This window comes from Tamandua tetradactyla, chromosome 3, assembly GCF_023851605.1.
Source record: "Tamandua tetradactyla isolate mTamTet1 chromosome 3, mTamTet1.pri, whole genome shotgun sequence".
Lineage (NCBI taxonomy): Eukaryota > Metazoa > Chordata > Mammalia > Pilosa > Myrmecophagidae > Tamandua > Tamandua tetradactyla.
The window spans coordinates 26,217,741-26,241,294 of NC_135329.1; the positions used below are offsets into that span (position 1 = coordinate 26,217,741).

The 23,554-nt window shown below is 37.8% G+C and overlaps 1 protein-coding gene across 3 annotated transcripts in view; it reads left to right on the forward strand.

Moving 5' to 3' along the window:
• The window catches only part of DOCK5 (dedicator of cytokinesis 5), a 241,667-nt gene that overhangs the window by 110,579 nt on the left and 107,534 nt on the right, over nucleotides 1–23,554 (forward strand). For all 3 annotated transcript variants that reach the window (XM_077152826.1, XM_077152828.1, XM_077152827.1), the window contains exons 6-13: nucleotides 1,397–1,545; nucleotides 3,892–4,027; nucleotides 5,077–5,234; nucleotides 6,042–6,123; nucleotides 12,610–12,739; nucleotides 15,714–15,786; nucleotides 18,991–19,133; nucleotides 21,487–21,612. In XM_077152826.1, coding sequence (XP_077008941.1) covers nucleotides 1,397–1,545; nucleotides 3,892–4,027; nucleotides 5,077–5,234; nucleotides 6,042–6,123; nucleotides 12,610–12,739; nucleotides 15,714–15,786; nucleotides 18,991–19,133; nucleotides 21,487–21,612 — 997 coding nt within the window. The remainder of the gene's footprint in view (nucleotides 1–1,396; nucleotides 1,546–3,891; nucleotides 4,028–5,076; nucleotides 5,235–6,041; nucleotides 6,124–12,609; nucleotides 12,740–15,713; nucleotides 15,787–18,990; nucleotides 19,134–21,486; nucleotides 21,613–23,554) is intronic.

The following is a 23,554-nucleotide window of genomic DNA, read 5'->3' on the forward strand; positions in this document are numbered from 1 at the left end:
TTTGGTATGTTCCAGATCTGATTCTCTTCGCTGATGATTTCTAATTGTCTCTTTTACCTCAGCCATCGCTTCCTGTTTCTTTGTGTGTTTTGTAATCTTCTGTTGAAACCTAGACAATTTTTAAAAATCTCTGTCTGTATCTTGCCCTCTTTAGTTTTCCTATTATACTTGATCTTGTGTATGTGTGTGTTTATACTTATTGCTTTCTTTTCCCCTTCTAGAATGTTAGGTCCTTGAATCCTTAAGAGCAGGAACTTTATCACAAACATGTAATAGATATCCAGTGACTGAGTTTGTGTGTGTGTGTGTTTTGATATAGTGAATCAATCATTTACATACAACTAAGGTCAGGAAGGCTTGGACATCAAGTGTATAATTCTTATTTGGTTGAGGCATAGATGTTTAGTTAGCTGTAAATTAATTTAGTTCAAATACAGAAAGTTAATGAAGCCCAGAATAATAATTTAATGTCTGAATGGCCTAAAAGTTTTCTGGGGAAACGAAGATTTTAAAATAATAATTAAAATATTATTTTCCATTATCTTTTTTCCTGAAACTATACTTATTTTTCCATTCACAGTTCACTCATTGATGCAGTGTGTCTACTTTGTATCAGACATTATGGCTACAGAAATGAATAAACTACTTGTCCTAAAAAAGCTTAAAGTCTAAGAGGAGAGTTAGATATGTCCCTGTAATCCAGTAGTATAAGTGCTGTGATGGGAGTAAATTTTTGGTGCTATGGGAGTGGTATGAACCCAGTTTTAGAGTTTTCAAGGAAGAAATTTGGATTTCAAATTAAGTTGGTTTCAAGTTAATTTTAAGTTGAGACTGGAAGAAGCCAGAATTAGCCAACTGATGAAGTTGTGTGGCATGTGAATGAAAGAGGGATGGGATAGGTTTATGGGAAAAGGAGAAAGTGTTTCCAGGTGTAGGAAATTATGTGCTGAGAGCATTAACGGCACTCGGGAGAAATGGATATAATTTTTCATAGAAGGAACTTAGTGGTGGAGATTGGCATGGAATGCGACTGGGATTGTGAGCAGGAACCAAGATATAAAGGGACTTATAATATTATCTACTTTATTCTGAAAGCAATGGAAACCACTGGAGAGTTTTAAACAAAGGAGGGACATGGTTAGAATCTTAAATGGACAAAAAAAAATGCGCTAAATTATTATGTAGGACCAATCCTTCATCCCACAGTCGCTTTTCCTTGTTTCTAATGCAATAGCATGGAAGTGGGAATGGCTCATGAAAAAATTGTCCTTATCAATTCAGAAAAATGGCTCATGAAAAGATTGTCCCTATCAATTCAGAAACATCCCTCAAAGTGCATCAAAAGTTGTCCCCATCTTCCATAAAGCCTTTTTTGTCCCTTCCTTGCCCCTCTTAGAACAACAAGCTCACACTCTTCCGCAAGCTGCAGCAGATGACTTACTGCTTAATTGAGTGGAGGTCCCAGATCCTGTCTGGAACACTCCCGAAGGATGAACTGGCAGAGCTCAAGAAGAAGGTCACAGCCAAAATTGATCATGGAAACAGGTAAGCCAGTGTTGAGTCTTCACTGAAAATTTGGAAAATGACTGTCATGCTCATACTAGAGATGCTATTCCTGGGGAGATTTTGATCTTGGAGTTGCCAAAGGATAATGTTTACTGCTTTCTTATAATTTTGTTTAATTTCTTTTTGTGTGCTGGAACTGAGATCTCAAGATGGTTATGGAAGACAGGACTTGGATTCAAGTGACTCCAATGCCAAACAAAGTGAAAGTAACCGAACAGCTGAAGCTGACACATTCAGATTCCTGGGACTATACCTATATTTGTTCTCACAATGGATTTTAAATCAATCTCTCTCTCTTTTTCTGTTTTCCCCTAGCTGAGACCACTTTTTATACTGTGTGACAGCCAGATTTGCTGGAATAGTAAAAAAAGTTTATATTCTATTGATTACATCTGTGATTCACTTAAAGAGTTAATCACTTCATTAATCTTCTGATTAGCTATAGTCCATATGTAGATTCAAGATTTTACTGCCTTTTGGAAAATGAGAAAGTCAATAAATCTATCAAAATTTATGGTGGCCCAGAATTCATGCCTCCTGACCAGCTCTTTTTAAAAAACCCAAGTTGTTCCTCAGATAGCTTTTGTTGATAGTTCGCTTGGTATTTCCTTTCATTTTCCACATTTCTTTAACTTGTGCACATGTGGTCTTTTCTCCTTTCCTACTTTACCCGACTTCTCCAGCCTCAGTACTCTTGGATGTACCTTGGAGACCTGTTAAAATACAGCTCAGTATCCTACTCATTTAAATGTCAGACTCTTGACAACTGTGCTCAGATTCAGCTTGAGTAAACATAGCATATAAGATTCAGATTCAACCACTGTTTATAAAATGCTTCCAATATGCACATGATTATAAATCTCTGAGATAGTTGTTATTATTTCCATTTTTACAGTGAAAGATACAGACCAAGTCAGCTAAAGTGCTTACTTCCAAGTCACATAGATGATGATAAGTGGTGTCTTACTTCATGTCTAGTGCTTCCTTCTTAGTGCTAAGAATTAACAGTCAACTCCTCGCATCACTTGCACATCCAGAGGACTGTAACCCCAGGGGTGGCATTGCCAGTCTTGTAGTGCCAGGGGATTCCTTTCTAAAGCCAGCTAAGGTGGGATAAGGTAGTTCCCTCTTTGCATATATGCTGCCACTGTCTTTTTGGGTCTTGCCACAGCATGGCTTTGGCCTTGAGGTCCACCATCCCTGGCACAGGATGTTGATGTCATGCAAATGGCAAAACATGTTTACCTTCCCATTCCAGCCCTTTGAAGCAGCTTGAGAAGTTAAATTGCTCTGTTAGCACAGAAATGATTCTGTCTCTGAATAGCCAAAGCCATCTTTCATAGTCTGGGTGGCCTGTGGGTCTGGCTGCCATGGAGAGGAACCTGCCAGATCAAATCAGTTGATGGAGATGCTATAAAACAGGGAAGAGGGAAATTAGGCTTTTTTGTTTTCCTACCAAAGCCCTGGCATGTTTCACTGTTATCCCTGAGCTTTCTTGCTTTTTTAAATCCCTGCTTCCAAATTGCTGGCTTGGCATTGAAATGACAGTATCTTGTTTCTACCACAGTCTCCAACTTCTTGGAACTAAGCAAAATTTTTTTTCTACATCTGTGTGCAGATTGGTGCAAAAAAACTCTGGTGGAGAGTTTGCCATGCAAAAGCCATATGGCTCTTACTATTTCTATGTAACACTCAAAGCTACAGCTTATTAAAAAATCAGGTGTTTGGGCGGGCCACGGTGGCTCAGCAGGCAAGAATGCTTGCCTGCCATGCCAGAGGACCTAGGTTTGATTCCCCGTGCCTGCCTATGTAAAAAAAAAAAAAAAAAATCAGGTGTTTTCTTGTACCAGTTGCTGCAATTATAGCTAATAATCCTTGTTCACCTGACGCAAGAACCCATTATGAGATACCAACAAGCCAAGACTTACTGCATTGATCTCCTTTAAGATAATCTTGGTTGACTTCCAAACCCCCAAATAATTATGCAGTAGTTCCTATGCCAGGTAACAGAAGACTAAGGGAAAGAGGCATTGGTCAAAGGTATTTGGTTAGAATCAGTACCAAGTTTCCCTTTCCTGTTGAGATTGTGTGGACCAAATATTCATATCATTATTCGAGTTTAGCTTTACCTTATAAGTCTCCTTACATTAGTATGTGGAAAGGAGGCAGAAATTGAGAGGAAGAGAGTCATTGAGCACTTCTTGATTTGTCCAATACCCAACCTTTCTAAATGTTGATCTTCTGGATTCTCTGATAAGGATTTTTCAATAAAGAGGGAGAGAGCATCTAGTGGGGAGAACCTCCTGACCCCTGCTTTCTTTCCAGAATGCTTGGATTAGATCTAGTAGTGAGAGATGACAATGGAAACATCTTGGATCCAGATGAAACCAGCACTGTTGCCCTCTTCAAGTCCCATGAAGTGGCTTCAAAAAGAATTGAGGAAAAGATCCAAGAAGAAAAGGTATTCTTCCTCATATGTGCAGATTTGGGCTGCTGGGGTCCCATTTTTGCTTTTATTTTTAATGAGAAAAAGGGATTCATTGACAACAGAGGAAGATACATCATTTAGAAAATAACGTTCTTGTTCTTATTTTAAAGGTAAAGCATTACAAAGAGAATTGGGTGGCTATATGGATTCTTTTATGGAAAGATGGCGAAGTTGTATATTAAGTGAAAAAAAAACAAGATGCAGAGCAATGCATGCAAATGCTTTTATCTGTGTTTTTAAAAAGAATATATGTACATTTATGTTTGCATGTTTATAGACTAACTATGGAAAGGTAGATAAGAAATTGGTAATAATAGATGCTTCTGGGAAAGAATTAGGTAGGAGGGGTAAGTCTTACTATGTGACCATTTTGTACCTTCTGTATTTGAAGCATGCATTACAACATCCAAAATTAACAAAATAATTTAACAATAAAATGCTTGAAAGATTTTTGAAATAGTAATTGGATGTTAAATGAAAAATAAGAAGGTGCAGAAAAATAGAAATAAAAGTCTTTCTGTTGCAGTAAGTAAAGTTTACAGTTTATTTTCTTTAGTTCGTAGCTTTTTTTATTTCTTTAACACAGTTGTGATTGTATTTAATTTCTGAATCTAATAGCAAATCATGCATAACATTAAGCCTTTTCAGTGGAATCTCTTGTTTCTAATTAGAGTTATTCCCATAAAGCGGGATAATACCTTTTGTGCTTTGGGGCCCCATCCAGAAGCCATTGTGAGTGATAACTTTTTGAAGCTGCTAAAAACATGAGTTATTATCTTCAAACAATATTTATTGAATTACTTGGGATCAAGACGCTGAACAGGATATAGATTTGATTATCAAAATATTAATGATTATATTTTGCTCACTCCAACATTTGTCCACTTATGTACCCTTTCTTCTTGGCAAGTGTTTCACCTCTCAGGTGGTAATTATATTTACTCTCATTTGCAGGTTTCTTTCTTTGACAGTATTTCCCATTCACTGAAACCAAGATGCTCTTCTCTTTTGTCCCCTGTCAGTCAGTTTTGCAGAATCTGGATTTACGGAGCCAGTCTGTCTTCAGTTCAGCCCATACGTATGCCCTCTATGTGAACTTCAAGAACTTCGTCTGTAACATTGGAGAAGATGCAGAGTTGTTCATGGCCCTCTATGACCCAGATCGGTCCAGTTTTATCAGGTAATAGCAGATCTTCTGCTGTTAAACTTGCAAACAATACCTAGTCCTACCTGAGTTGTTTGCTACGTTTGAAAGGGGAGATAAAGACGTGAGGAGAATTTCTGAGTGGTAAAAAATAATGTTCTTTGGGCTATTAAGCCTTTATGTAATGCTGCTGAAACAGTATAGCAACAATTTGTATACTCCCTGATATTTAGAAATCACACAAAACTCAATGGAACATGGAGATAGGAACCAAGAATTCAGAAGATGATAGGAAATGATAATGGCAGAAGTGCTTTATCCATCCATAGAGTGCTGCTGCTGCAGGGCAGCTAAGAAAACAAATTTACTTTTGAGAAGATAGTTAAAAGTAATTACTGACAAATTGCTTATTATTTCTAAAATACAAATTTTATTTGAATGTGGAGACATGTATTACAGGGGATGATGGATTTTAAATGATTATTTTGAAAATTGAATCTTAATTCAGCAAAGCCCAATCTTTTATTAAAATTGTAAGATATAAGAAAGATCCAAGATAGTAGAATCTGGTGAAGTCTACTATGTCTGTACCTTGTCTTGAGCAGTGTCCTCCTTGGTTCTTTATTGGGTGTCCCTTTTGGAGTTGGGGCTACTTCCCAAAGCCAGGAGACAGATAAGTGAGTGTAGTCATTTTCATGATCCTGGTTTCTGCCTCTAGTTCACACTTACCTGTTGAATTTAACTGAAGATTTCTAGCATTCCTTTTACCTTTCTTAGACTATACTGAAGGCAGCACCAATCCTCAGTTAGCCTTTTATTAAGAATAAATCTTTTCTTCACCAGTGAGAACTATCTAATTCGTTGGGGCAGTAATGGGATGCCCAAGGAAATAGAAAAGCTCAATAATCTTCAAGCAGTCTTTACTGTAAGTTCTACCTTATGATTTTATAATTTTATTTGTTTATAATGTTAAGATGATGGTGATAAATCTATGGAAAATATAAAAAATAAAAGATGAAATAAAAATCATCAAGTTATACTACTAGGAATTACCCACTAATTTACTCCAACACATATTTATTGAACACTGATCTAAGCACTTGAGAGACTTCAGTGAACAAATCAGGGAAAAAATTCCCATTCTGGGGGAGCTTATATCCCAGTAGGGGAGACAGATAATAAATAATCTTCAAATAAATAAGTAAACTATATTGAATGTGTTCTAGTTTGCTAGCTGCCAGAATGCAATATACCAGAAACAGAATGGCTTTTAAAAAGGGGAATTTAGTAAGTTGCTAGTTTATAATTCTAAGGCTGAGAAGATGTCCCAATTAAAACAAGTCTATAGAAATGTCCAATATAAGGCATCCAGGGAAATAGACCTTGATTCAAGAAGGCTGATGAAGTTCAGATTTTCTCTCTAATCTGGAAAGGCACATGGTGAACATGGTCAGGGTTCCTCTCTCAAGTGGAAGGGCACATGGTGAATACGGCGTCATCTGCTAGCTTCTTCTCCTGACTTCCTGTTTCATGCAGCTGCCGGGAGGCATTTTCCTTCTTCATCTCCAGAGGTCGCTAGCTTGTCGACTCTGCTTCTCATGGCTATGCCATTCTGCTCTGCTCTCTCTGAATCGCTCTCTTCCCCAAAATGCTTCCTCTTTTATAGGACTTCAGAAACTAATCAAGACCCACCCAAATGGGTAGAGACTTGTCGTCACCTAATCCACTTTAACAACCACTCTTGATTGGGTTACATCTCCAGGGAGATGATCTAATCACAGATTCAAACATATAGTACTGAATAGGGATTATTCTGCCATTACGAAATGGGATTTAGATTAAAACATGACTTTTCTAGGAGGCAAACATCCTTTCAAACCAGCACAGAATGTTAGAGGTCATTGAAATACTTGCTGGGGGTTGGGGGCGGGGTGGATTGAATGTATCTAGTCTGGGGGAAGGTAGTTGTTTCAAAAGGACTCTGTGAGAAGGAGCCATTGGATTCTGAGAAGGAGCTTGAAGTTGATGAGGGAGTAAGCTGTGCAGGTACCTGAAGAAAGAGCATTCCAGACAAAGGTTACAGCTGGAGCAAAGGTCCGTTCTAGATTCCTTTTTGTATGCATAAATATTAATCGATGTTAATGGACTTTTTCTGTCTCTTCCTACCCCTTCTCCAGAGTAGGAGGATTGAGGCTCAAAATAGATCAAGTACAAGGAAATTTCTTGGACTATAATTTGGGGCATGGTGACTCTTTTCGGCTAGGATCTTTCTTGGATTTACCACACTTTTTAAATGACACTGGTGCTAAAAAATCTTAGAACTTCCACTGTAGGTAAGCAGGTTTCACTAATCCTATTAGGTCTGAAGGAAATACTCTGTTTCTTCTCCCTCTTCTTCCAAAGCCCACACCCATTTTTTATCTCCTTATTCTTTTCCCAGACAACAAGGGAAACAGAGTCCAAGGTAAAGCACCAAAGCAAGTGGTAGAAAGAAGCAGTCTTTCTACCTGTGTCAGTATAGGCTTATTTTAATTCCTTCTGTTAGCATCCCACCCTTGGGACAAGCATATTCCAGTTACTGTCTCTACAAGTGATGTATTTATATCTTTACCACCTGTTGAATGCAGGTAGCAAAAGGGATCCTAGATCAACAGCACCCTTATACCAAAGTCAAATAGAAAGATATCACAAGAAAATAAAATTACAGGCCAGTATCTCTTACGAATTTAGATGTGAAGATACTCAACAAAATACTAGCAAACTGAATCCAACAGCACAGTAAAAGAATTATACAGCATATCAAATGGGATCTATCCCAGATATGTAAAGAGAAGGAAGGAGATAAAGAATTAGGGCAGAGATAAATGAAATAGAAAACAAGAAAAAACAATAGAGAGAATCAATAAAGCCAAAAGTTGGTTCCTTGAAAAAATCAGCAAAATTGTCAAACTGTAGCTAGACTGACAAGGAAAAAAAAGAAAGGATACAAATAATGAAAATCAGAAATAAAAAGGGGGACGTTACTACCAACCCTGCTGAGATAAAAAGAACTTTAAGTGGGCACTGTGAACAACCGTATGCCAATAAATAACATAACCTAAATGAAATGGACAAATTATTAGAAACACACAAACTATCTGCATTGACTCAAGAAGAAACAGAAGATCTCACCAAGCCAATTATTGTTAGAAATTGAATCAATCATCAAAAAACCTCCCTCCCCAAAAAAGTCCAGGACCAAACGGCTTTACAGATGAGTTCTACTAATATTTCCAAGAAGAGATAATACCAGTCCTGCTGAAAGTCTTCCAAAAAATTGAGGAGGAGGAATACTACTCAAGTCATCGTATGAGGTCAACATCACCCTTATACCAAAAACCAGGTAAAGATATCACAAGAAAAGAACATAACAGACCAGTATCTCTTATGAGTATGGATGTAGAAATCCTCAACAAAATACTTGCAAATGGAATCCAATAGCACATTAAAAGAATTATGATCCAGTGAGTTTTATTCCAGGTATGCAAGGGTGGTTCAACATGAGAAAAATCAATTAATATGAACGCCATATTAACAAAACAATGGGGAAAACCATGTGATCATCTCGATTGATGCAGAGAAGGCATTTGACAAAATTCATCCTTTCTTGATAAAAACACATTGAAAAATAGGAATAGAAGGAAACTTCCTCAACATCGGAAAGGGCATATATGGAAAACCCACAGCTAACATTGTACTCAATGTTGAAAGCCTGAAAGTTTTCCCTCTAAGATCTGAAACAAGATAAGGATGGCCACTATCACCACTGTTATTCAATACTGTGCTGGAAGTTCAGGCCAGAGCAATTAGGCAAGCAAAAGAAATAAAAGGTATCCTAATTGGAAAAGAAGAAGTAAACTTTCACTGTTTGCAGATGGCACAATTCTTTGTATTGAAAGTCCTGAAAAATCTTCTGTAAACTTACTAGAGTTAATGAACGAGTTCAGCAAAGTGGTGGGATACAAGATCAGCATGCAAAAACCAATAGTGTTTCTGTATAGTAGTAATGAGCAGTCTGGGGAGGAAATCAAGAAAAAAATTATATTTACAATAGCAGTTAAAATAGTCAAATACATAGGAATAAATTTAACGAAAGATATAAAGTACTTGTTCACAGAAAACTATAAATGAAGGGGCATTGCATGTCATGGATTGGAAGACTAAATATTGTTAAGATGTCAATTCTATTAAATTGACCTACAGAATCAGTGCAAACCAATTCCAATGCCCTACTTTTCAAAAATAGAAAAACCTAGAATCAAATTTATTTGTAAGGATAAGTATCTCTGAATGGTCAAAAACATCTTGAAAAAGAACATAGTTTGAGGACTCACACTTCCTGATTTTAAAGCATGTTACAAAGCTTAAGTGGGCAAAACAGCATGACTGGCATAAGGATAGATATATAGACCAATGGAATTGGATTGAGTTCAGAAATAGACCTTCACATCTAGTGCCAACTGATTTTTGACAAGGCTGCCTAATCCACACAAATGGGTAAGAACTCCAGCAAGTAGTGTTGAGAGAACTGAATATCCATGTGCAAGAGAATGAAAGAGGACCCCTCTCTCATACCATATACAAAAAGTAACTAAAAATCAATCAACGACCTAAATAGAAGAACCAGGACTATAAAACTTCTAGAAGAAAATGCAGAGAAGCATTTTCAAGATCTCGTGATATAGGCAATGGTTTCTTAGACTTTACATCCAAAGCATAAACAATAAAAAAAAAAGTAGATAAATAGGACCCTTCTCAAAATTAAAAACTTTTGTACATCAGAGGAATTTGTCATGATAGTGAAAAGACAACCTTTTTGTATCTGTTAAGCCAGACACAAAAGGACAAATATTGTATGAGTTCACCCATATGAAGTCATTAGAATAAATTGATAGCATCAGAAACTGGAATACAGACCACCAAGGTGTAGGGTCAGGGTAATGGGAGGTTAATGCTTAATTGTTACAGAGTTTTTTTGGGGGGTGATGGAAAAGTTTTGGTGATAGATGGTGCTGAGGGTAGCACAACATTTTGAATATAATTAATCCCAATGAAATTGTATATTTGCAAGTGGTTCAAAGGGGAATTCTAGGTGGCATATATGTTACTAGGATTAAATTGAAACCAAAAAACCATATTTCTGAGCAATACAAACAGTGAACCCTAATGTAAACTATAGACTACCATTAATAGCATAATTATAATAATATTTTTCATCAATTGTAACAAAGGTACCACATTCATACAATTGTTTATAACAGGGAAAGCTGTGTTTGTGAGAGGGTTATGGGGGAAATTCTGTATTTTCTGCATGACTTTTCTAAAAAACTATAACTTTTCTAACAACAAAATAAAAAAACAGGGATTGTAAAACCCTTACCAAAGCCTCCCTGCCTGCAACATAGTGCGTTTCCTAAATTCTAATTATACTATTTTCTTTTTCTGAAATCAAAAGACATTTGTCATATGGTTAAAAAGGGAAGTTTTAGACTGTATGTATATTACTAAAATAAAAATTTAAAGAATACTTTGGGGGTGTGCTGGTTTCAAAGTATTATGTACCCCAGAAAAGCCATGTTTTAATCTTGATCCAGTCTTGTGGGAGCAGCCATTTCTTTTAATCCTGATTCAACACTGTATTGACAGAAACTTCTAATTGATTATCTCCATGAAGTTATGGCACGTCCAATTGTGGGTGTGAACTTTTGATTAGATGGCGATGTGACTCCACCCATTCCAGGTGGGTCTTGATTAGTTTACCGGCATCTTTTAAAAGAAGAGACATTTTGGAAAGTCAGAAATGGCAGAAGCCTCAGAACTGACAAACGTCACAGCAGAGCTGACACAGATGCAGACACGCGGAGAAGAGAGACACGGATGTTCGAAGATGGTTGGAGCCCAGCAGACACTGCCATGAGATGATAAGCAATCCAGAACCTGGAGAGAGCCAAGGGAAGCCAAGAGATGAAAGCCAGCCCTGGAGAAGTGAAGTGAGGAACCCCCGTAGGAACAGGCTGAAAGCAATGAAGCCTTGGAGCAAGGGACCAGCAGATGCCGGCCACATGATTACACAGCTGACAGAGGTGTTCCTGTTCCTGACCCATCGGCCTTTCTTGAGTGAAGGTCGCCTCTTGTGGGTGCCTTAATTTGTACACTTTCAGTTCCTGAGAACTGTAAACTTGTAACTTATTAAATTTCCCTTTTTAAAAGCCATTCCAGTTCTGGTATATCACATTCCAGCAGCTAGCAAACTAACACAGGGGGATAAAAGACATGTATCAGTCAATATGTAGTTCAAAAAATTAAAAAGCTCTTATTAAATCTTTGGTCTGTCTTCTAATAATCCCATTTTAGAACAATGCAGTTCATTATCCCCTTATCCCTACCCCTTCCCCAAATTAGGATTATCTTGTATTTAGTATATTTTTCATCCAATTTTTCTTGGTTAAATTAAATATGGTGAAAATTTATTTCGTCATAAAACATTCTTCAAAAAACTCATTTTAAATGATTGCATATTAGTTAGTAACATCAGTGTGCCACAATTTATTTGACCAGTCACCTGGAATCCTCATTTCTCTGTTAATGAAAGCCTACGGTAAAAGTTGAGAGTTGATGGGCTACCTTTAGTATATATTCCTATCTTGAGGATCTGAGTAGTAGGGGTTAGATTTGGAATGATTATTTTAAATTAATTCTTGATTCAGTAAAGAGGTCTGTGGCAGTTTTCTCCTTAAAAGAATTTGAGATGTAATTCATTAAATTCTGATGTGAGTTGATTTATGGATTTACTCAACCATCCTTAAGAATACAAGCATATATGGACTATCAACCCCCCCAAATCATAGACATCTCATCCACTCATCTCTCAAATAAATGAGTAATTGTAGAAGCCTCTGCATGTGTTATAGTTGCCTCACAGTAGTGTTTTGAATATGAAATGCAAAGTCGTGGGCTTGCATGAAAATCCAGTAAATGTCAGTGTCACACAAGTTTTTACTTCATTCGAAACGGAAATGCTTCTTGACCTGAGAAATGTTCTGTCAGAAATAAAGTAGCAACAGTGTCGTGATTTTTAAACACAGTACATAATTGTATAAACTGGAGACTTTAGATTGACTGTGATCTGACATATAAACTTGACATTGAAACTGGGAAGAATAAAGTACATTTTTATGAACAGAAAATCACTTGCTCGATTCTGTAACCTGTCTTCAATGGGTCTGAGGCCGAGAGGAGTCACTCACCGAATTTTGGCATTAGGAAATAAACTCTAGTGGTGTTTTTTTTGCAGAGTGAAAAGAAAAGAGAAATGAAGTTTTCAGGGTGTTTCAGCCCTGCCTCCTCTCACGTGTGCTGTTTGCCTCTGTAGGACCTTAGCAGCACAGACCTCATCCGGCCCCGGATCAGCCTGGTGTGTCAGATCGTCCGGGTGGGCCACATGGAGCTGAAGGAGGGCAAAAAGCACACCTGCGGTCTCCGAAGACCTTTTGGAGTAGCAGGTACCAGAAAGACAGGGAGACAGTGAAGGACGGTCACTGCCTGGAACTGTCGGTTATCATATCTTAGGCTTTATGTCTTCAGCTAGACCCAAATTCCTTGTTTTTCCCTTAATGTCTATCGAAGTGTCTTGTGCATAATAGGATCTCAGTAAAACCTCATTAATGACTATTGGAATCTTCCCTGCCTAAGGCTGCAGTATTGATTTTAGCCACATTAAACACCACCTGAAAAGTGGTTTTCCGTATCTAGGAAATTTATTCTTCACGATCAACCTTGTGTGTGCAAGTGCTTTTGAAGAGAGTCCGTTTTCAGTTTCCTGGGCTACTCAAGGAAATACCATGCAATGAGTTGGTTTGAACAGTGGGAATTAATGAGCTCATGATTTTGAGGCAATGAGAAATTTCCAAATCAAGGCAATTCCTTGTCCCTGAAGATTGACATTCTGGGGCTGGCTGCTGGTGATTGTTGGCCCTGGTCTCCTCATCCACATGTCAGTACCCCCCGTGGCTTCTCCTCGTCTCACCCTTCTCTTCTGGCGTCTGTTGAATTTCAGCTTCTTTCTTCCCCTGGGTTCCTGTCTATCTGTCTGAATCTCATTCTGCTTATAAAGGATTCCAATAATAGGATTGAGACCCGTTCTGATTCAGATGGGTCACACCTTGTATTAGTTAGGGCTCTCTAGGGAAACAGAATCAACAGGGAACACTTGCAAATATAAAATTTATAAAAGTGTCTCACGTGACCGCAGGAACGCAGAGTCCAAAATCCACAGGGCAGGCTGCGAAGCCGACGACTCCGAGGGAGGGTCTGGATGAACTCCACAGGAGAGGCTCACCAGCCGAAGCAGGAATGGGACCTGTCTCCTCTGAGTCCTCCTTAAAAGGCTTCCCGTGATTAGATTTAGCATCACTAATTGTAGAAGACACTCCCCTTTGGCTGATTACAAATGGAATCAGCTGTGGATGCAGCTGACGTGCTCATGACCTAATCCTATGAAATGTCCTCATTGCAACAGACAGGCCAGTACTTGCCCAATCAGATAAACAGCTACCACAACTTGGCCAAGTTGACACATGTCCCTAACCATGACACACCTTAACTGATATCACTCATCTAAAGGTCCTACTTACAATGGATTCACACTCACAGGAATGAATTAAGTTTATGAACATGTTTTTCTGGGGTACACAGGGCTCCAAACCAGCACAGAGTCCTTTGCTTAAATCAAATCCTTGAACCTTCAAAGAGACCCCTCCTTCTTCTTCTGTAACGTGTTAAAATGAGGAAATCAGTATTTGCTTTGACACTGACATTTTGATCACCGAGTGGTTTGAAAGGTATTAATGGAATGTCATAATTCTGCTTCTGGAACAAGGGCCCAGATATCAGTGTTATCAAGGCCAGCTTTATTAGGGTATGTGGGTAATGAAATGGCTTCTATGTCCCTTAGACTGTCTATACTGCACATCCCTTGAACTACCCAAGCTTGCTGCTCAAGATCTACCGGTCTCTGACCAGAGGGACAGCATTACTTCTTTATAGGGAGCTAAAATGAAATCTCAGAAAAAGCATGGCTCAGAACCATTAGCTATCTATATAGCAATCTGCTTATTATTCCATAAAAGGATTTGAAGCCATCCAAGCCGGTGTCATTCAGCCTGGGCCAAAGAAACTCAGACAGTGAGTTTGAAGCTTTTGTCTACTTTTGTACTTCAGGGTGCAAGTATGATTATGTCGTCTGGTTCTGAGTGTGACAGGAGAGAGAGAGAAGAAGCTAATTTACTCTGAGCCCAGTTGCAAAGCATTTGCAGAGATTCAGAGTACAAGATCATGGCATTGATAAATGAATGGCCTATTTTTTTTTTTTTTTTGGTGTAGGGAGAGGAGTCAAATAAAAATTCAGCAGCATTTTTCTGTACAATTTTTGTATGGTTTCATTACATTAAGGGCCAACAGCAAGTTGAATGTCATGTCCTGCGTCCTTTCACCAATATTACTATTTCCCAAGCCTCATATGCTGTGTCATTTTGAGTTACTTTGAGACATTTCCTTCCTTATCCTTACCTTTTCATATGAGAATTGTTTAGCAGCTCAGTACATCTTTTAATTTCCAAATCAGTCATCTGGGGAGTAAATTGTTAAGATGTGTTTTGTGGCCAGATTTAATTTACTGAGCAGGGGTCACCTCTTGCCATGACCTGAGCACGCCCCCATGCCACCCCCGTGCATTGATCTCTGGGCAGCGGGCATCAGGGTTGAGTGGATTGGCTTTGCAGGCACAGCTGAGTGCATACCCTGGGTTTCTTCCTCTTAAAACTTCTGACCTAGGGCAAGTCACATGCCTTTTCTATGCCTTGGTTTCCTCATCTCTTAAAGTAGGCTAAATAATAATTTCCATGTAAATAGGATAATACACCCAGCAGGCTTAGAGCAGTGTCTTAGGAAGTGATCTTGTATAACATAGAGAAGCAAATCACTATCTGATCTGATCTGAGCTGCTGCCGCCCTGTCTTCCTTTCATTGATGTGAAAACCAGGTGAGACTAGATCAAATAAAAGAAGCAGCAGAGCACGTCAAGTCTTGAGTTTCTCCGCCAGGTCTTTAATTTTATTGAAATCCATGTCAAAATCTGTCTTCTCTGCAGCTTTGAATGCAGGCATACTAAAAAATGATCCAATCTCAAATTTCCCAAGAGCCTAACCACTGGTGAGTGGTCCTGCACAGCTTTAAAAAGGGTTCTGCAGGTTTGCTCTGAGAAAATGCAAGCCCTGCCTGAGGACGTAATGAATTACTCTCTGGCTGTCTGTGTACACTGGGAAGTATCATTGACAAGGAAATGAGAGAAACCTCACTCACTGCCTACCATCTTTCTCCCCAAAGGGCTCTGTGTTTGCTAATACTGTCCTTTTTCCATAGTAACTTACTGAGGCCTGAATAAATTAGTATCCTTAATTAGGTTTATCTTTTTCCTAGTGATGGATATTACTGATATCATACATGGGAAGGTGGACGATGAAGAAAAACAGCATTTTATTCCTTTTCAGCAGTAAGTACTTTGCCATTTGTCCCAGGTGACCTGCAATGTGAATGGTTTTAGCCATTTGAATGGTTTGCTGACAACAATTTTCTCAGTTAAGGAAGGAAAACTCTGAAGCTGGAAAGTTGTCAGATAGGAACTTGACAGAGAATTTTGTTCGGAGTCCTTTATATTAGACTCTAAGAGGGTAATCATTTTCCTGATTCTATAGAAACGGCCAAAGGAATATAAAAATAAGAGGCAAATCTACATCTGTACTGGAAATCAGAGATTGTGCCATTGAAATGTCAGCAGTGCCAGTCTGCACATCATCGTGTGGAACAGGTGTCGCATAAGATGAGGACTCATAGAGGATGTCACAGTGCTTTTCAAACTGTCACATCCATTCACATCACCCAGAGAACTTGTTAGATGGCAAAATTTGGCTTAGTAGGCTCAGAATGTGCATCTAATAACCTCCCAGATGATGCTGATGCTGCTGGTCCGGGGACCACACTTTGAGTAGCAAAGGTTTAGGAGGTATGAGAATGAAGGGCTGACTGTGGGAATCCCAGGCAGGAAATTGAGCCTGAGAGTGCACTGAAGAATCCCCAAAAAACCTTCAACAACTTACAGAGTTTCAGGAAGCGGAGCTGTGAGTAGGCCATTGGGGAGCTGGTGGGGAGCAAATCTCCATCCCTGGAACTCTGAGGAAGTGTACTTGAGAACATCATGGCTGACTTTAGCAGTCATGCTTCCCCTGGCTGGGCATGGGCAGTAACGGGAGGTGTAAGCCAGGGGGCTGCCCAAACTGACTTCTAACGGGCAGGAACATCCATTCAAGAAAGCCAGTGTCTTAGCTGACCCAAAGCTGCCATTACGTAGCAGTAGCTCAAACTGAGACTTTTAGAAACAAGCCCAGGGATTTGAGTTAATATCTGATTTTTTAAAAATTACAGACCAGCAGAGAAAGATAATTTATGCAAAAAAGAAAATCATCTTGAGAAAATGAGCTAAGCATTTAGAAAATATAGAGCCTATTCTCACAATCTTTACCCAGTGTAAATTCCAGAGGATTTAAGTCATAAGTGTAAGAACTAAAATCTTAAGATACCAAACAGACAAAAAAAAAATACAAGTTTTGTAAACATTGTATGTGGGAGGTTTTTCTGAATCAGATATCAAAAATTTAACCAAAAAGTAATAAGTTTAACCATGTAAAAATTGTAGTGAACTTACACATGGAAGAGTTAAAATATTTTATATGTATGAAAAAAGATGAGTGTTTTTAATTTACAAAGAGTTAGCAAGGGGTGCAAGGGTAGTTCAGTGGTAGAATTGTCACCCAACATGCAGGAGACCCGGCTTTGATTTCTGGCCCATGCACTTCCCAAAAAACAAACAAGCAAACAAACAAACAAAACAAAAATTCAACCAATGGTGCTGCAATAACAGATACTCACATGGAAAAAGAATGGAATGTGGCCCCACCAAACAGCATGAAAAAAAAAGAAAGAAGTTAGCAGACATTAATAAGGATATAAAAAAGAAATTTACACATACACAAGGAAATGGCCTGTAAATTCATTGAGAATCTATGAAATGCAAATTAAAACAACAAAGTTTTAGATTTTTGGCTTAATCAAGTTCTAAAAATGTATGAGATGTACAATGTTTGAGTGGGTGCATGAAAACTCGCACTTTCATACATTGTCATACATACCTTTAATTTAGGTATTTCAAAGCAAGTACCCATAATTAACGTTGTTTGTTTCTGTTGGTAGAACAGTAGGTGATTTATTTGTATTTGCTTTTTTACAATAAATATGTATTATTTATATAATTTTATTTTAAATATTAAAAGTCCTAATCTTTCAACTTTAAGTCCAGCACCATTTGATCCATTCTTAAATGTGGTAGTAAAAATAGCTCATGCTAAATCATACTCCTTCTTTCATCTGGAGGTTGCTATTAATTCATTTTTAACTATGTCCTTATCCAGTCTCTTACCACCCAGATACTGACTCTCTAGGAATAAAATGAGACAGCTAAATAATTTATGCTTAAATGCTAATAATAATTTTGATAACTTTCATATCCTGGAATACTGTCTTATTATATATATATATATTTATTTGTTCTCACATTTGACGTGGGCTTCTTCTTTTGGTTTTGTCTCTGTTTAATTTCTGGACCAGCTGTCCACCAGTGACCATGGTGGAACTGTGAGCCTGAGAGTGACTCTACTTCATAATAAATAATACATGCTTGGAGTCTCTGAGGTGCTCTGCTCACTTTGTAGCCAACAGTCACTGTAAGGGGTTCATCATGCAAACTGCAGATCTGGCATTTAACTCCTAAGATTCATGGCAAGTGCTTTCATGAAGTACCCCAAAAGCTTTCGAGTGTATTATTCTAGGAGGGTCTTATATGTATATTCTACTGGTCCTTCTAGAGAGATACATTTGGAGGAAAAGAAAAAAACCCTCAGATTGTAACAATTCCAATTTTCAGCAATGTATTGTGATATATTTCCCCCCTATTGTCGGGAACAGATGTGAATCCTGTGAGAAAGCTGGCATGTATGGTGGGCAGGAGAATAAAATGAAAATACCGTAGGGAGGACTGGAAACCTTTGTACAGTACCAGCCTGAAGTTTACTGATAGCGCTTCCGCTTTCAAGAGAGTGGAGTGGTGCTTGGTTCTTTGATCGTGCTGTATGATCCTCAGCCTGACGTGAGCTTTAAAAGTGATGCTTGTTTGCTGATTGCTGTCATTGCAATTCTACATGTGGTTTGTCAGCGTGGGAACCAAAAAAAGGCCGTGTGCTTGCAGTTGCATACGTATTTTTCATAGATAGAGTGTTTCTTGCTGAATATGAAAGCACGTGCTCTAAGCCCATCTCCTTACAGGAAGAAACTAAGAGAGGGCATCCTCACTGTTATTAGAGCCAGAACTAGGGGCCAGGTCTCCTGCCCCTTCCTCTGCCCTCTATCAGCTCTTTACAGCAACCTCTTCTACTGCATGAAGCACATCAAGTGTTGCCTCTGATTTTAGTCTAGAATATTTGGCAATTAGTTTTGTTTTGCTCTCTGCCCAAGTCATTTTCCAGATGAACTTAGTGTTTAAGAAAGAAACCTCTGGTGAGCTGTGTGTAGTGTTTTTTTCCCAATGTGCGCTGAGTCTTCCTTTCTGCCTCCCTTCTTCCTTACCTCTTCTTTCTGTCTCTTCCAGAATTGCAATGGAAACCTGTATCCGACAGAGGCAGCTAATCATGTCACCCTTGATAACATCCCATGTGATTGGGGAGAATGAGCCACTCACTTCGGTCTTAAATAAGGTGATAACAGCTAAGGAGGTGAATCACAAAGGACAAGGTACACAGGCCTAAGTACTAGGCTGGGGAGGGAATTGGGCGTGGGTGGGTCTGGGGTGGGGTGGATATTCACAGGAGGCCCTTGGACTCCTGCCCTTTCATTATCTTTCTCTGATACAAAACAGACTCAGCTGAGGATTGCCCACCTTAGTCTCCTGCTCAGTTGGATTTTGTAAATTCTGTGGAACAAATATTTGTCCCAGGAGTCTTTTCTCACTTTTTTCCACCCTAATTTCCCAGTGCACAAAGAAAAAGAGATGGGGGAATGATGATGTTCCACGCTCTGTGTGTTTATCTATTACTTTTCCTAAAGTTGAGAGGAAAGAGAGCAAGGTGATACAGATGAGTTTGTGTTATTCTTAAATAATGGGCTATCTAGCAAATTTATTTTTAGTTGTTTTTAATACCTCCATATATCATTCTGCTGACACAGTTTTAAGTAGGAGAATTAACTAGGAGGTTATTGAAGCTGCATTTTCAATTCATAAGGAAAAATAATTAAAAATTTCAAATTCAAAAACCAAGATGGTGACTATTTTTTGAAGTTCAAGTCAGTTTTTTCCATTGCTGTGTGTCTGTTTTTCAAAGTTGAGGCAATGAGGAAAGGAACGTTATTTTCAGTATATTTAGTTTGCCATGATTTATAATTACTCTGGGAAAGATTACTAAGAAATCACTAGAGAATCTGAAAACTAATGAATAAATATATGTCTGTTGTTTTGGAATTCCTAACCAAAGAATATAATTTCAGTTAGATTGGAAAATTCTTGTACTAAATAGATTAATGCAGGAATAGTTTTTATTTTTTTAACAAAGTTGAAGAGTAATCATTTCCTCTCTTGCTGCTTAACAAGCATTTTTTTCAAATGTTTTTTAGGCTGTTCACAAATTTGTGTGTGTGTGACTTCATAATATTCCATTCCTTGGCTTTAAGAAAATTAAATTCCCTAGCTAAACACTTAGCTTATTTCTAACTTATTTCCATTGTATATTTAAATAACTCTGCTCTAATTATCTTTATACATGAAGCTTTCCCTGTATTTAGAATTACCTCTCGAAGAAGGTTCCCACAAGTAGAATTTCAGGGTCAAATGATAGGAAAAAGGTTAAACCCAGAGATACACTATTACTAGATTGCTGTACAGAAAACCTCTACTGATCAGCATTAATTACCATGTTTGAGAACTCACCCTGTTGCAGTCTTACCCACTTTGTGAATTGATAAGTGAAAATCTTTGCCCACCTGAAAGATGAAAAGTAAGTGCCTGTAGATCTTTTGCATTTAAAAAAACTACTTGAGAGTGAATTATCTAGTCCTCCTATATATATGAGTTTCCTGAAGCTTTCCTTCTTGGTTTTTATATAAAGAAAATAATCTTTCTGTCATATTTAGGATACATTTTTCAATTTGTCAAATATTTATAAACCATTTATACTTCCTTGTGAATTGCCTATTCATGTCCTATTTGTTTTTTATTGTGTTTCTTCTAATGGTATAATTTTTTTATATAATACATTACATGTTTTCCATTTTATATTATACTTTTTGTTTTTTAATGTTGAAACTTTTGATTTGTATATGGCTAATCTTTTACTTTTCTGATTTCTTTGTTTCTGAACTTAGCAAAGTCGTTTTTTCTCAGAGATTTTAAAACACTTATTTTTATTTTCCTATTTACTTTTTTATTATATTAGTAATTTATTTTATTTTATTATACTAGGAAGTTTTATTGTATTAGGAATTTAAATGTATGATGTGAGAAATTAAATTGACTCTGTTCTAATTAGCAATACAATTATCCCAGCACATTTATGAAGTTGTTTTTCTTTCATGATTTGTTATGCCTACTTTATGATATATTACTGTGTGTTTAATTTCATTGTTTCCACTGATTTACATATCTCTTCTACCACTACTATCATATACATTATCGTAATTTTACCTTATATTTTGATATGTGGTAAGGGTTATCCTTATTTTTCCCCCCAAAGATTGTTTTGGCTGTTCACATCTCTGTCAAATTTTCAAAAAAGTCCTGTTGTAATTGTGATGGGGATGTCATTAAAATTATAAACTAATCTGGGGATAATTTACATCTTTACAGTAAAATATCTGGTTATCATTGCACAACCCAATATTTTTCTCACACATCTCTGTCAAATTTTCAAAAAAGTCCTGTTGCAATTTTGATGGGGATGTCATTAAAATTATAAGCTAATCTGGGGAGAATTTACGTCTTCAGAGTAAAATATCTGAATATCATTGCACAACCCAATATTTTTCTCAGAGTCTGTGTGTATGTTTATTATATGGATCATACAGAGAAATAAGTTTATCTTTTATTTCTTTAAAGGACTGTGGGTGTCCTTGAAGCTGTTGCCAGGTGACCTCACACAGGTACAGAAGAATTTTTCACACTTGGTTGATAGATCAACAGCCATAGCCCGAAAAATGGGCTTTCCTGAAATAATACTTCCAGGTAAACACTGCTTGACTTACGTATTCTGCTTCTTCCAGAACTTCCATCTGTGCAGCAATTACTTTTAACAGGAGAGATGGATCCATAAGATTAGTTTGTCATTTACATGCACTGGGACCAGGATGGTATAAGATACAAGCAGGGTGACAGTACCCCAAAAAGCTATCCTGGCACACCAGCCCAGATAATGCTTTTAAATACAATTCAGAATTTCTACTCATTCTTTCCTCCCTTGTATTCTGCACACACCCTCTCCCAACTGCTTTCCCAGATACCAGTTAAGTAGACTTAATAATACCATGGGGCTCTCTTTCTGTGAGATGAATTACTTCATTTGCATGTGTCTTTTTTCATGATTACATCACTAGCTTGTGGGCTTCTTTTCAGGAAATCCCAGAATGATGCATACTTAGTTCCATCTCAGCTGGACCCTCTGCTCCATTTGCTTAAGCTCCAAATATGTTCATGGCTCACCCAATCTTGTGGTGACAGGAGTGTAAACAGTTTCTTACTTTAGTTTCTTTTTTTGCCACCACATCTTGGCAATCTGCAAATGCATTCTCTCCAATTCACTGACTTTACCAATTTAACTTCTTAATCTCTGTGGTAGTGACAGGAACCTATTCTCTCCAGGAACTTTATAAATATTAATAGTAAATGTTTGGTGTGTTGGAAAAACTCTAGAAAACCAGCCTGTTATCTACTACATACAAATTCAAATTCTTTTAAAATAATACATGATCTTATTCCTTCTTTGGGAGATTAAGGGGCAATCATAATTTGTTACTACACACGTTGCTGTTCATAATGAGCTTTAAATGAATATTTATGGAATGAATGAATGAAAGAGCAAAAAAATGGAGATTATCTATTCTTCCTTTCTCATAAAAGAAGATCATTCTTTATCTGCCTGTTCCATCCCTTCCAAAGACATTTTATCCTAATACATATTCATAAACATTCTTGGGAAATGTTTTTGTTTTCTTTTTTATTAAAAAGAAAATAATTGTTGGTAATATTCCCTAACCAAAGGCAGTTATATTGCTACAGCTAAGACAAGTATCTGGAAAAATAAAATACAGATGTTTGTTTGGATTAGGTGAGTTTATCTTTGGAATCTGGCTGGAAAAAGAATCTTAAAAGATTCTTTCTGATTAATAAAATTGTTTCATAGAATGCCAGAGCTGTAAGAGACTTTAAAAGTGATCTGGGCCAGTGGTTCCCAAATGCTCATCTTTGGATCAGCTAATCGAGACTAGTTGGAAACTTTAAAATACAGATGGTCATGTTTCCCTAGAGAATATTATTCAGTTTCCTTTCTCACATTGTAGATACTTCTCATCATCATTTTAGACATTCTCTAGTCCCCTCTTAAGCTCTTCCTCTATCCCCCTTTCCCCTTGATTGAAGGCATTCTCACTTTCTGCCTTCATCTTCAGAGCCAACTCCTGGAATTTATCATATGAACTCTGTCGCTGCACCTTCCTGGCACCCTCCTGCCTATTCTATTCTGGCTTCTTCCCCCATTGTTCTCCTGAATGGCTCTCACTGGAGTCCCCAGTGACTGCAATGTTGCCAAGCCCAGTGGATGATTTTTAGCCGGGTGCTCATCTCTGGCCTCTCAGCAGCACGTGACACTGTTGACCACCTGTTCTTTGAAATATTTCCTTCCCTTGTCATCTGTGATGCCGCCGTACTCTCCTGCTTTTCTCCCTTCCTCTGGGGCCATTCCTAAGGCTCTTTTGCCAGCATATCATCTCTTGCCTTTGCGTTTATTTGGCCCTTAGACCCTCTTTCCTTCTCATCTGTATCCTCAATATTTGGCCTTTGGGCCCTCTTTCCTTCTCATCTATGTTCTCTTCCCTAAGTGATCTTATTCTTTGGCTTCCATCTGCCAGTTGCCTCCATGTCTCTAGTGCCAGCCTCTCCTTTGAACTTCAAG